The sequence below is a fragment of the Entelurus aequoreus genome, linkage group LG12, assembly GCF_033978785.1.
Source record: "Entelurus aequoreus isolate RoL-2023_Sb linkage group LG12, RoL_Eaeq_v1.1, whole genome shotgun sequence".
Classification (NCBI taxonomy): Eukaryota; Metazoa; Chordata; class Actinopteri; order Syngnathiformes; family Syngnathidae; genus Entelurus; species Entelurus aequoreus.
The window spans coordinates 23,198,909-23,213,938 of NC_084742.1; the positions used below are offsets into that span (position 1 = coordinate 23,198,909).

General features: G+C 43.1%; 1 protein-coding gene across 2 annotated transcripts in view; it reads left to right on the forward strand.

Annotated features, from left to right (window-relative positions):
* The window catches only part of chd3 (chromodomain helicase DNA binding protein 3), a 65,600-nt gene that overhangs the window by 48,546 nt on the left and 2,024 nt on the right, over positions 1-15,030 (forward strand). Inside the window, exons 39-43 of one of the 2 annotated variants that reach the window (XM_062065248.1) lie at positions 2,368-2,500; positions 5,687-5,882; positions 5,988-6,151; positions 6,421-6,547; positions 10,052-10,722. In XM_062065248.1, the coding sequence (XP_061921232.1) occupies positions 2,368-2,500; positions 5,687-5,882; positions 5,988-6,151; positions 6,421-6,547; positions 10,052-10,308 (877 nt within the window). In that variant the 3' untranslated portion in view covers positions 10,309-10,722. The remainder of the gene's footprint in view (positions 1-2,367; positions 2,501-5,686; positions 5,883-5,987; positions 6,152-6,420; positions 6,548-10,051; positions 10,723-15,030) is intronic. The other variant, XM_062065249.1, reaches the window with a different exon arrangement.

Here is a 15,030-nt window from a genome sequence, read left to right on the forward strand (position 1 = left end):
CGCCCATAAAATACAATAAATACCCATTCAAAAACCGCCAACAATACTCATTTACATTTTGTGATTTGAATATTAACAAAGTTTTAGTGATATTATTATAAGCGCTAACAAAGACAAACTATTTAAAGCGGCGCCCTGATCACTACCATGTGTCACTATGTTTACATCATCGAGATGTCTGCTGCTTCCTCACTTCCCAGCTCCCCAGAAGTTTATTCTAGATCATAAATCATGCATCTCACCTGGACAGAAGAAGTCTGAGTAGGCATCCAGCAAGTTGGTACACTTTGACAGCCATTTACGACCCGAAAATGGCAAGAACTACATTTAAAGACGCTCTGTCCCCCCCACAGTCCCACCCCGTTTATTCATGAGCACTATGAGACATTCTTCATCTAAATGGGAATATATGAATGTCCTAGCAGTCGGCATCCTAATGACAGCAGACATTGTACAGTAAGTGATGTTTTATTATGTTTCTTGTCTCTCTTAAAGTCTGCAGTGAGTAATAACCAGGGATGAAAAAAAAATAGCAAACGTTGTGATGTGTTTTTTTAATTAATGTGCCGCGTATGCTTAAAATGATCAAAATACGTAAATATTAAATGTTATTATTAATGTGACCATTACTACATTACATATTTACTTACATAATGTATATAAAACATCAACGTAGGTGTTTGGATGTTTTTTTAAGGGCTTTGTAGGTGGAATTGCGTGGGTCCCATAGGCGCCATTGTAAGCAGAACTTTGATCGCATTTATTTCGTATTTGGAATGCAAAAAAAACAACATCCATCGTCATGTCTTTTATAATGATTCTGAACAATAGGCAAAATTCCCAAAAAAGTGCAGTTCCCCTTTAAGGCGGTCCTGTTTATGTCAACAAACTCATAGTGTTCTTGCTAAAAAGTGCCTACTTATGTCGACGTTGGCATACATTATCGGCCGCTTTTTGACTAGGCCTACTCAGTGGCCTAGTGGTTAGAGTGTCTGCCCTGAGATCGGTAGGTTGTGAGTTCAAACCCCTGCCGAGTCATACCAAAGACTATAAAAATGGGACCCATTACCTCTCTGCTTGGCACTCAGCATCAAGGGTTGGAATTGGGGGTTAAATCACCAAAAATGATTCATGGGCGCTGCTACCACTGCTGCCCACTGCTCCCCTCACCTCCCAGGGGGTGAACAAGGGGATGGGTCAAATACAGAGGACAAATTTCACCACACCTAGTGTGTGTGTGACAATCATTGATACTTTAACTTAACTTTAACTTTGTCAACATAATATTTTATCGACCCATTTATGTTGACTTGTGTTGAAGTTTTGTAAACTTTATCATTAATTTTGTTAAGCAGCATGAAACAACAACATAATCGTTTAGTTACACAGAATTAAAACATTCAAACAGTTCAGTGCAACATAAGCGTCATAACAAAATCATGTTAAGTATTAATCTGGATTCTAAACAAAATGCCCTTTTCTTTTTAGAATGTTAGCGACTGGGAGAAAGATCCATGCATGTAGGAAAGCTTTATTGTCATTTCAGTCAAGACATTTTTTTTTATTTTACCGCAAAAAATTTTCTAGCTGCTTCCTGCTACGTCACTGACAGGAATATAGTAGGGCAAATGTGTCCCTGTGTGTCCCTGGCTCCCGTGGCGCAGAGCATTTGTGCTTGCTCTGTAAGGCAGAGTGTGTGTTCCAATCCCAGACGCAGATGAGGTAAGAAGGTTTATATACTTAATAATGATGAATGATGTTAAAATTATTTTGGTTTAAAAAAGTAAATTTTTGAACTATTTATTTCCCATAAATTTGTTATAGTATGAAACATGTTTTAAAAAAATTCAAGTTTGATTAAAAAGGTTCACATAAATAAAAAAGCCTGAAAACATTTGTAATGGGGACACGGGGGTGGGGGGCTTTAAATAAAATTCTGCTTAGGGTTCCACTTTAGCCAGGGTAACATATATAACTGATAACATATAATATGAAAGCAGAAGAAAAAAAAAATATATATACGCAATTGGAAAAATCCCTACTGTTTACAAGTACTCTTTATGTTTGTTGTCGAAGTCACAATCAAGCAATGGCTAGCTTTGCTTTTGGTTATGTCGACAATCGCTTGTGTCGACGTCAGTCAGCCACTCTAAGGTACATCGACATACAGTAAACGGGTTCCACTGTATCGAATAATATATAGTATCTAAATAATAACATTTCGAACATGCCACGCACTATGGATACCCCTGACTTAAAGTAAAGAACACATCGACGAGCTTTGGATACTACATTTTAGTGGGTGCGGCCTAAAAACAGTGTGTCGTCTCAAAAGTGCCGTCGGACGACCCTTGACCACCACACCAGCCACGGCTACGCTCGGTGGCAGGACATCCAGAACGATCCGCAGTTCGCCATCGTCAATGAGCCGTTCAAGTCCCAGGCCAACAAAGGCAACTTCCTGGAGATGAAGAACAAGTTCCTGGCCCGACGCTTCAAGGTAACGTTGTTTATGTAAAATATGGTCTCAGACACATTGGCTTGAATTTTGCTGGCAACATCTTTTGTTTACACATTTTTCATCTCCTCTTAAAAAAAAGACACTTTTTAGCACGACGGCGTCATCAATCACCTGACTCAATGCCCCAAGGCCCACATAAATATTTTGCTGACTTCAGCATTTCTAGGAACAACTCTCATCCTGTTTTTAAACTAACTCACATGCTTTTTGTCTTTTACATCCTCATTTACTGCATCCTCATCTGACACCACTTTAAATTACTCACTAATGGACTCCTTCCGTCAGCGCGCTTCAATAAGTGTACTGTGTACACTGTCTACTTGGTTCCAGAGTGCAGACATTTTTACAGTGCTGTCCCGAATCCATGACATACCGTCGCACTGACCAAACCTGCTTCTACTTCTGCTTCTTTTCTTCACGAGTTTACATCACTACAAGTTTCAAGTTAGCCCCGCCCCTTCCTTTGACATAGATTCACCATCTATGTATGGCATTTGCTCACCCACATGTTCACAGATTTCTGTTCTCTGCTTAAAATGAAAAACAATTGTTTTTTTTTGGTAATATCTGCAGAGAAAAACCGAGTGCTGCAGCTATGAGTCCAAGCTGAGGGCGCTTTTTTACAAGTCAATTCCCACAACATTTTCCAGCAGGAAGATGCTTTGACAAGTTTTGATGTTGTGTAACTGAATGTTTTGGAAGTACATTAGTTCAATGCTGTACTGTATGCCTATATTTGTTCTTTAATGTGTACAAATTAGTTTTAAGATGCATCGTGGAAGGTATATTGTCATGTTTAAAGTATCAAAAAAGGCTTTTTTTCAGGGCTTTTTATAAGTGCGTCCGTTATTTGCAGTTGTTCACCATTCGCTGGGGGTCTTCAAAGGAAAACCCGGCTATTGTCTTAGGTGGTAATTGTTACTTTGCACTCAACATTTTGGGTGTTTCGAGTAGACCATACCGACAGTGACAGTGCACTGCATTTTGTTGGACTTCTCAATATGAACACAATAATGCATTCAGAAAACTAGTGTAAGTATGGAAGTGTGCGAATTGAGACACAAAGTTTGCACTTTGACACAGAGTCATTCTCTACTTTATTGTTTTTGTCTGCGACTTCATTTTTCATTTTTTTAGACACGTTGAAATTAATTGCACTGATGATTTAGGAGCGTTTGTTTCTTCTTTTAAATTTATATTTCTCCCATTGCCAAAAACATGCACCTGGGGATAGGTTGATTGGCAACACTAAATTGGCCCTAGTGTGTGAATGTGAGTATGAATGTTGTCTGTCTGTCTGTGTTGGCCCTGCGATGAGGTGGCGACTTGTCCAGGGTGTATCCCGCCTTCCGCCCGAATGCAGCTGAGATAGGCTGCAGCACCCCCCGCGACCTCAAAAGGGACAAGTGGTGGAAAATGGATGGATGGATATTTATACATTTGGTAGTATTGGCTAAATACCTTACTAGAGTTAGGCGATATAGACAATTCAAGATTCAAGATTGTTTATTGTCATATGCACAGTTAAACAGACAGTTTGCCGTACAATGAAAATCTTACTTTGCTAGTCCATCCTTCAACACGATATACTGTCAATAATATAAATTTGACCGACAATACAGCTTTTAATACAGTTCTTCTCACATAGTGGGGGACACGTGTGACTCCGGGGACATGCTTTATCAGTATTATACTTCCAACCCTGCTTCGATAAGCTGTGCACTACAAAACATGCTCATTGTAGCCATTAATCCTAACTTTGTCATTTTGAAAATAACAAAAAAATTTGCCCGAATTGTTTTATTCATTTTTGTTTTGCAGGTTAAAGTGTTTTATTTATTTATTTATGAGTTAATGTTGCTGAGCAATATAGCATTCTTGCTAACAAGCTTGCGGCTAATGTCCCTTCACAGTGCAAAGCCACCTTTAGGTCAGCAATCCTCACCTCCATGGCGTCAAATAAACTGATTCCTACAAGTACTGGAGGATGACAAATAGCTAAACATGCTACACTACACCGCAGGCTAGAGCTCATGAATGTAAAACAAAGATGGGCAAATTAATACAAATATTAACAGTAACAAAACCAAGTATAATATAAGTATATAAAGTAGTTGGATCGATAATTTTTTTATTATCAAAAACTATTTTGTCATTTTAGTTATTGTTTAAAAACTCAGGAAATAAGTTATTAAGGGCAAATAACAAAGGGTTAAAATAGTAGAAAATAATTGAAATATTTAACTGATATTGTTACACAGACATCCATTTTGTGTGATTATACCGGTAATTGTGATAAAAAATGTAATCATTAAATCATTATTGGTATGGCCAAAACTGCCCCTGTAACTACTTGGTGTTGGATCGATACACAGATTTGTAATATCACCCAGAACTAATCTAAAGTATCCAAACAGAAGGATAAGTGTGTTACATTTTAACAGAAATGTAGATAGAAACATGTTACATCAGAAAGTAACCAGATATTAACAGTAAATTAGCAAGAAGGCAGTGAAAAACTACAAAATAAATTAATTGATGAGGGAGGGAGGGAGGGCGTGTGAACTGTGGTTGAAGGGAAGAAGAAGGAAGTTGTTGGTGAATCTGGGTGATTTTGGAATTGAAAAATTGCATAAGGGAACAACAAAAAACAATGAGTCCACATGAGAGGGAAGTGACTATGGTGGATTTGTAATTTTGGCAAGAAAAGAAAACAGTGTTTTGGAGTTGTCTTCATTAGAACTTATTAAATATGTATAGTAGGATGATGTGGTGTTGTTCAGGCAGTCTTTGTGATGTTTAAGGTGTTGGGTGTACATGTCCTTGTGTATGGTGACACAATATGTTACCGTGTACATCAGCAGCCATATTCGGAGCCTTTCTAACCTGTTTTGAAATTGTTCTATTATCATTTACATACCAAATAATATACTGTGATACATATCGTTATTGCAGAAGTCTACTATATATCGCAATATAGATTGTAGGCCATACCGCCCATCTATACACGTTACTCATGGTGCTGCTGTATTTGGCACCTTTTCACTTTGGCCCTTTGAGGCAAAACGTCTGGGCCGCTGTCCTTTACCCAATTACCCAAATAAATGAAGTTCACTGACTCTGTTGAGTCATTCTGAGTAACAAGAACTTTATCCCATCTTCCAGCTGCTGGAGCAAGCGCTGGTCATCGAGGAGCAGCTGCGCCGGGCGGCCTACCTGAATATGACGCAGGACCCCAGCCACCCGGCCATGGCTCTCAACGCTCGCTTTGCCGAGGTGGAGTGTCTGGCAGAGTCGCACCAGCACCTCAGCAAGGAGTCTCTGGCGGGCAACAAGCCAGCCAACGCCGTCCTACACAAAGGTCAGCGGGAAAGTGGGGGCGGTGTGACGATGCCTGCGGAAGTCGTCAGCGACCAAGTATGAAAGCTTGTCCCACCTGGAGGGTCATTTGTTGTTGTCGTTGCAGTGCTCAACCAGCTGGAGGAGCTGCTGAGTGACATGAAGGCCGATGTGACCCGACTACCGGCCACGCTGGCCAGAGTCCCGCCCATCGCCGCTCGCTTGCAAATGTCTGAGCGGAGCATCCTGAGTCGGCTGGCCAGCAAGGGCATGGAGACGCACACCTCCCTGGTCAGTACCCCATCCCCTTCTTTGTTTGAAACAGCCACACTCAAATGTGTGAAGGCTGCCAGTGGAAAAATGATGGAGGGCGGCCAGAAAAAACACAGAGCCCATCAACCTGCTCTATTTCACTCCACAACTCCTTAGTCAGCACATTTTCTTCACCATCTTTAAACACTTTTCAATGTTATTCTCATTTCCCCTGCTGCTTTTTTTTCCAACCCCCCCTTCACGGATGCCATCTTGCCTAAACTTCATTCCTTCTTCCCCCCGTGCAGCCCATCCCTCCCGGACCCTACGCCACCCCTCAGAACTACGGAGCTCCATTCACTTCAGCACCCCCGAGCGCCCTACTCATGGGAGGGGCCAACTACAGTCAGATGCCGCCAGGATCCTTCATATCAGGTCAGTGAGCATCAAGTTAAACAGCTGCTAATGTTTATGTTATCTCAATGTAAACTATATGAAGTTACGCCGTTGTTGATCTTCAAGACATTTTGGACAATTGTCGGCGTGTGTTTCTTGGTACAGTGGAGCCCGTTTATGCCGACACTCGTCCAACCGGCTGACTTACATCAACATAAGTGGTTGTCGACATAACCAAAACCAAAATTAGCTTGCTTGCACATTTACTTCTGACTTTGGCCAGCGACACAATGAAAATGGGTCACGATAAAGAATTGTTTATCATTTGTGCATATTTTTATTTCAGTTATTGTGTTTTCATATGACATTTTATTATTCTCTCATCCGATTTGGTTAACATTTTGAATAGATTATGTTTCACAGACCATCTTCAAACCGCTTTCTGGACGTCTCTTCAGGATGCGCTGTTTTTTGAGCGGCCTTATTTACGTGCCTCCACTTCGACTGCGTCTTCTCACCGTCAGCCATGTTGTAGTTTTCAGCGCTTCCATTTCGAGTCTATTGACAGATGTAAGTTCGATCTATACGCTAATTTGTAATAGAAACAACAGTGGAGGATGTGTGTGCATGTATGAGCCAGTCTGCTCCACAACAAGAGGATAGAGAAAAAGAAGGAGCTTATTGACTACAACGTCGGACTACAATGGCAGACTCGTGCAAAGCACTTTGGGTAAAACTTTACCATATACGGTAATATCTGCTGATGTCACCAATTGGAAAAATGTCACAAGTTGTGCAAATGACAAACGACTCGTTTAGAGTAAGTATGAAAGGACACAAGATTGTTTTAGAAATATCCCTGCAGTGCCGCCGCTGTTTTAATTCAAATTATTGGGACTTATGTAGACCCCAAATACAGCAGGTACTAATAGGTAAGAAAAGTTGGTTTTGCATAATAGGTCCCCTTTAAGGCTGAAATATGCATTCGCGCACGTAGCTTATACTTGGCTGGCTCTTACCCCTCAGAAGCCTCCGGTTGACCTTACGCGCACCTTCAAAAGATTCTAGCTTTACGATTTTAGTATATCATTTTTAGGTTTTGCTTTCCACCTGTGCTCTGCCTCAACTTGTTCAGAAGTCGCACAGCCCACCTTCGTGAACGTCTACTTTTCCAGTTTCGGAGCTATATGTACAAAAGAAGAGAGCATTGTTTCAAAATGATTAATTCCAGCTCTAACAACTCGCTTCAGTTGCCATTGTTTATAACTACTACACACAGGAAGCTAATAGCTATTCAACAAGAGTTGTGGTTGAACACACAAGCGAATTAAGACGTCGTCAGAGGGAACGCAAGCTACGTGACGCAAGAGAATATTTCAGCCTTTAATTGTAGTGACAGGAAAAACACGGTGGGCCGGGATTTAATGAGTTGGTCCAAACCAACAGGTTGTCGACATAAACAGGGCCAACTGAAATTGTTCCACTGTACAGATAATAACAAAGTGTCTGTTGTAGCGCACACACACTGACTGCTTCTTACTGTAAATGACCAATACCACCTGCTTGATGTTGATGTTGGATAGTATCACCTTCTGTGTTTGACATTCTTCACATTGAAAGTTTGCTAGCACTGGAAATGAACAGAGTTGCTGTTGTTGTGGTCCTGAAGGAACATTTGTCAAACCTAGGAAAGTGACGCTTGCTGGCACAAAGGCCACCGTGCAGGACCTCCACTTGTATGTGACAGAAAAGGACCGTGGATGTAAATAAAGACTTCAATCTCAATCACCCTTCTTCATCGCTCATTGGCGCACCCCATTCCCATTTTGATTGACACCGCAGGGACATCGTTTTAGAACATCAAGACGCGCTGGCCAGGCCTTGCAGCTTTCTGTGTAGCGTCAAATCAAGCAATGGTGGCAGTACACATCTGAAGGAGAAAAGAACGCCAAGTCCAAATCCTGCTTTTGCGTTCTGGAGCTGATTATTAACGGCCTCCACTGATGACGAGGGCAGAAGGCCGTCCAAAATGTTGCTCCTATTTAAAGATATCATCTGAGGCATTCCATCTTTGTGGGGATATTATGTTGTTGTGGAAAAACGACTCGGCAAAGATTATAAAAAGTAGGAAAACACTCTGGGAATTGGAAAAATGCACAGCGCAGCTCAATTGGGCTCCGAAATGTCAACATAATCCTTAAATGTGAGCGAGTGATGCCTTCCACAGCAGCTCTGTCAATGTCATCTCCTCCTGCAGCTTCATGGTCAGTAAGCCTCACAATGGAGTCCATATGGGGGGAGAGTTTTATCATGTGGTCGCCAGACAGACACCTGAAATAGACATTACCAGACTGGCTGCTATATTAAGACATGTCCAACATCAAGACCTCAACACTCCACACTCAGCAGTAATCAGACGTTGTGCAACGATAAAGCGCACGCTGGAGAGCCGTCAATGCCGTCTGAGGACTCATTGCTTTCTCAGGAATGTGCAGACTCTCTCCATTGACTTTGTATTGGCTGTGCGTCCAACTTGCCTCCATCTGTAGTCTGTCGCCGGCCCCTTGCTAATTTATATTCTCATAATTAGATCGGTAGTGGCATGTGCTTGCCTCACGCTGCACTCTGCAGCCTCCGTGCATTTCTGTATTGGAGATGTGGCGGAGATAAGTGCGAGGACCCGATCTTTCCCAGCGGCTTTGCCCCGAAGGAGCACGGCACCCAGCTCTATCTTGATTTGTGTAATTGTAGCCTGAAACATCTGTCAAAGGCATTGCATTTCGGAGGGCCAAAGCCTATCGGTGAAAATGTCATTATCCCCGAGCCCCGCCAAGAAAACATCCAGACTTTGTATTTTAAAGCGGGACACAAACCACAGTAGGCACTGCGCTCGTGTAAACGTCGTCTTGTGCGACCTGTAATGCGGTGCGGCGGCAGAAATAGCCACGAGTCTCCCTCGCTCGCCCGGGGCCCTCGCGTGATCCAAGCATGCTGAGGTCTGCTTGCGTTTATACGAGGCCGCGTTCATGATCCTGATTGGGGTCCTGACCCACTTTGGCCTTCACCGAAAAGAGAAAAGTAACCCGGAGTTAAAACAACAAAAATCCAAAGAGTTGGCGACCATCAAGCTCCTATTATAGCCCATTCCCCAGTGGCCCCCCCACTTCCAACCCTTCCCCCTCACTTGAGTATATAAAACATGTCCAAAAATATGCTTGCTGTGGTTTCCTCACATCTACGACTACAGCTGCACCCTGTGAACCTGCCCCAGTAGTCTGTCCAGTCCAGCCTGTGTTCCCTGTCCATCATCCCCCCCCCAGGGAGCCACAATACTAGCAGCTCTTAATGTGGACAAACACCTGCCCTCCCAGATGCAAGCAGGACACCCATCCCTTCCCGCCAGCTCGGTAGCCTGACCTCCCTGCAGAGGCGGCAAGCAAACTAGATTTCCCAGCAGGGACCAGTAAAGTGTCACATTATCCTGCCCCTCCTCCCCACCTCTTCAAGCTTCCACTACAGTCTGCCGCTTGTCTGCCCCCACAGAAGCCGCCGCTGCTGCTGGGGCCACCGGGGGACCCGCTGGGGGGGCGACCGCTGTCAGTGTCTGCCAGAAGACCAAGGAGCATGATGTTGTGCAGCGGCAGCGGGTGGTGGACCTGTGGAAGGACGGAAAGTCTGAGGGGGCCATCGGCCTGGAGCTCAGGATGCCCAAATCCACTGTGCACAGCATCATCGTCAAGTACCGCCTCAGTAACACCGTGGAGAACCTGCCACGCAACGGCAGACCAAAAAAACCATGAGGACGGTGTGTGGGAGGGGGGTCAGAATTCCGAGAAATTAGCGTTGAAACCTAAGAGGTGGGTGGGGGGGCGCTGTAGAGCCCCGCTGGAAGGAAGAGGAAGCTTTAAAACAGAGACACAAATGGAGCATCTGGGGGGGTGAAAAGTCAAGCAGAAGGAATGATGTGGACAAAGAATAGCCTGGCAAACCAAGAACATGACGTTAAATCAGGAATTCAAGACAACTTTTTTCGACATAAATTCCTCTGATTTCTGACTCTTTGCCCAAAGAGTCCCCCCCGGATCAATTCTTCATCCAGCAGCAGACTGAAGGAGCCTTTCTCCTCGCTCTGACCCTGTACTCCCTCATTCCTCAACAGTCCTCCTCCGTCTCTGCTCCCCCCCAGACCCTCACACACACGCAAACATATAGAAGTACGTATGCGTGTGCGTATGCGTGTGCGTGTGCGTGGGTGTGTGTGTGTGTGTGTGTGTGTGTGTGTGTGTGTGTGTGTGTGTGTGTGTGTGTGTGTGTGTGTGTGTGTGTGAGGTCCACGAGAGCCTCGCAAATAACATAATGTGTTTGCTTACTAACTGACTGAAGAAAGACAAAGGTGAAAGTTGTCTTCGATGTTTTTATAAACAGCTGGCACACAACTTTTTAAATGGTCTGGAAGTCCAATTCATCAAGATCGTTAACACTCATAAAAGCTCTGCTAGTCCTGGGCTGTGTCTTAATTTGAGTACTTCTACTTACAGTAGTCTTTTATTGCTTTCACTGCATAGGTTGTGACGAAAGGGTAGGGACTAACAAACTTTCCAACCAAGAAGAAGAAGAAGCACAAATATATTTCCAGTAAGTGCACAATGATCGAAGTCAAATTGGGACGGGACTACACTGTCAAAATCTGTGCACTCAAGAATTAAGTATGTGCACACTCGCACCTAGCATTTTGAGTGCAATGGTGCGTTCACCCTCAAAATGCAGTCCACTCTCGTACCTGGATGGTGCACTCAAAATGGAGAGTGCGCGGTGCTGGACACTTACTACCCTTAATAGTCACAATCTTGGTAATGTAGCGGAAGAAGAGGGACTAAGTCGAAAAAATGGATGCTGACGAGCAACCCTGGTGGTGAAAAGTAGTGAACAAACAGAAAAAGTGAATAAATATTGCGATTAAAATTTCCCATTGAAGTACAATGACAGTAATGGATTTGGGACAGGCACTAAAATGTCAAATCTCGCATACTCAAATTGTACACAGTTGTAAAAAACAAGGCACGTTTATTTATAGAGCACAATTCGTACGCAAGGCAATTCAAAGTACTTTACAGATGCATAAAATTACAAAAAGACGAATAAAATCATGAATAAAAATAAGATTATCATAAAAATTATCATGACTTAATTCAATTAAAATCAAGTGTAGATAAAACAATTATTTAAAGTGTTTTCAACATTTAGGCCTGTCTCACATCTTCTGGAAGACTGTTCCGGATTTTAAGAGCATGAAACTGAAATACAGCCTCACCATGTTTAAATAGTAGAGGTGTACTGACAAAAATATTAATTGGGCTCATTTAGTACGTTCATACACAAAATTCAGTGCACTGTCACTACCCGGGTGTTGCAACCAAAACAATCAAAATGGTAAGTGCGCAGTGCTGGACACTTACATAACTCAATAGTCACCATCTTAGCTACGTAATAGAAAGAAAGGGACAACCAAACAAAAAGGAATGGTGCAATCTCTACTTCAATTAAAGCAGGAGCTACACACGCAGACCAGAAAAACTCATAATAAATATCGTAGTGTCCAGGCTAAAGAGCACACGTAAATATAAGCTGCACTTACCTAATTTTTGGACAAATTTTGTATATATCTTGGCTGCACAAGTCTATAAGCCGAAGATGTACACGTTGAAGTATGTAATACTTTAATTGCATAATGATAGTCAGCGATTTCGGACAGCACTACACAGTACAAATTTGCACGTTCGGGAAGTAAATACAGAGTGTACACAGCACACTTATTGAAGTGTACTGATGGACGTGTTTGTTTTGAGACAAAGCACATGGTCTTTGGTCAATGTAAAAATATGTTGAAGAGGTTCCGTTGGCCTACTGATGTGTATAATTAAATGGTTGATTTATACATGCAAGTAAGGTAAAGTTTTGTACTTGACTAATTTCGGCTACCTTGCTTCTGCAGCCTTCATCAGAGGTGTCACGTGATGTTAGCGTGACGTCGTCTGTGACGTGTTATATGGATCACCTCAGATGGGATGGAAAAATCCATATAACACATCACAGACGACATCACGCTAACATCACGTGACACCTCTGATGAAGGCTGCAGAAGCAAGGTAGCCGAAACTTGTCAGGTACACAACTTTACCTTACTAGCCTATATAAATCAACCATTTAATTATACGATGTAAAATCATCTGGATGACCAAGCATCCAAATTTAGGAACACTTGTTTTGCAAGAGATTCCACAACTGACTTTCATCTTACCTTCCCCTTCATTGAGTCAAACAATAAATAGACGGAGTGAGACAATTGTGCAAATGCGCCGACTGTTTAGTATTCCGGTATTTCTTTTGGAGAATGCAGATGAGAACGCGACATTCCAAGCAGCAACATGAGCATTTTATCAGTGGAAGAATGCTGCCTCAGGTGTCTCCTGGCCGTGTGTGGAAGTGGCGCTCATGCAAATCGCTTGAACCTCTGATTTCCTGCTCTGCCTCTGGATTGACAAACTCCAGCAGTGTGTGGATTTATGAAAGCCTCTTCAAGTCCCAGCTGGAGCCACTCTGCACTCTGAAGTCTGAGCCCGTTGACGATGCAGAAACACACGCCCGGTCCAGAATAGAACTTTCTGGCACGGCTACACTCGGCGAGCTGAAATGCCGCGTTTGTCTGCCAAGATGGCAGCGCTCTCGTCCATCAGATAGCAGGCGGGACCTACAGGGGAGAGCTTTTTATTACCTGCTGGACGTGAGCGGCTTCATCTGTTGCAGTCAGTCCTGAGCGCCAGTAAATGTTTCATTGTTACACGCGAGTAAAACTCTCGCCAGCCCTCTTTGTGATCTACCTGTCCTGACAATATCCGCTGCTACTGTCGAACAGCAAACGGGTTGTTGACAACAAAACAGTTTGATATGAAATGCGAGTTTGTTGCTTTTATTTTGACACATCAGCACTGCTAACAGTACAAACGTCACGATTTGTTGCCGTGTGATGGAAAACCTGAGGCAGCGGCCTCCGGTGGATGAGCCGTGCCACCATAACTGTTTGTTTCAGCGCCCTAGTAGATCGTTTTACTGTTTCACCCAGCCTTCACCTCAATTTGTTTTGCTTCTCGTCTGATACCTGACCCTCCTCTCTCGCTCTTTCCATTCCCTCCACTGGCCCCTGCTGGCAGAGTGCCATGTTTTTAGTTACTCGCCCCCTTCGGATTCCAAAAGCACACACTTGCGGCCCCCCGTGCGCGTCTGCTGCTCCCCGCTCTCCTTCATTCCTTATCGCATCTTTGATCAGGAAGCGCTGTTATGACATTTTATCTCTCCCCTGTGCATGTGCTCGCCATCTATTCTATCCCTGGCTTTTGTTTGGCAGAAGGAGCTCCAAGCTCGCTCTTACGCTCCCAGAAAATCTTGGAAAGAGCTCACAAATGTCTACTTCGGCCCCTTTTGCCGCTTTACACCATGCTGCCCAAGGCTCCATTCTAGATCACTTTATGTTCGTGAAATACACTTTCAAACTCAACCTTACCGATACAAGGTTGTTCTTGTCCACAGGGAACCATTGCACTCTAAGTGATGCCCGTATTTAGCTGCAGAAATTGACATGGTCAAATAAGCGGTTTTACTTGCAGGAGTGCCCCAGGGCTTCATTTTAAATCACCTTATGTTTGCGAAATACACTTTCAAACTCAACCTTACCGATACAAGGCTACATGGATCATCTGCCCGTATTTAGTTACAGAAATTCACACGAACTAGCGCCGTGTACGCTAACTGATAAGGAGGATGACCAAAACAAGAACCGCTGACAAGGACTGAAGACAAAGTAGAGCTACTCTTGTTACTTTTCAACAAAATATTAACTGGGAGACTTGACAAGCACAATATGCAGAAATATGGCATTTGACGATACAATGTAGCCACAGAAATGCTTTCATTTTGTCTTGTGTGTATTGTTCATTGTTGTTTTAAATGTTCTTTTGTATTCAAGTCTTTTCTTCTGCACATGCATGGGTGAAATACAAGGACATAAGTTGGAATACTCATTAATATTGTGGCTTGGTTTAGCCCTGCAATGGATCGATAAGCATCTGGTGGATGGTGCTGTATGATTGTAGGTTTTTTTTTGTTTTGTTTTGTTTTTTTTACTCTGGGACCAAAAACGTCTATGTGCCTTTGTTTCTGTTATCTTGTATTTCTTCCAGTCATGAATAATTGGGACAATGGTGGTCCCTTTCTGACAAAGCTTCTTGTTGATAGTCCATTCCTGTCTTGTGCAGGTCTACAATCTTATCTGTGAGGACAGCTCTTTGGTCTTGCCCATTGTGGTGGAGAGGTTTGAATGGAAGAGACTGTTTCTGTGACAGTTGTCTTTTATCCGCATAGTGAGTACTTTGCCAAAGGGACAAGACTAATTTGTGTGCTTTGTGTGAGGGTCAGAATGCTTGTTGGTTGCTAAAGGATCAAATACGATCAAATTTCCCTCAATCAAT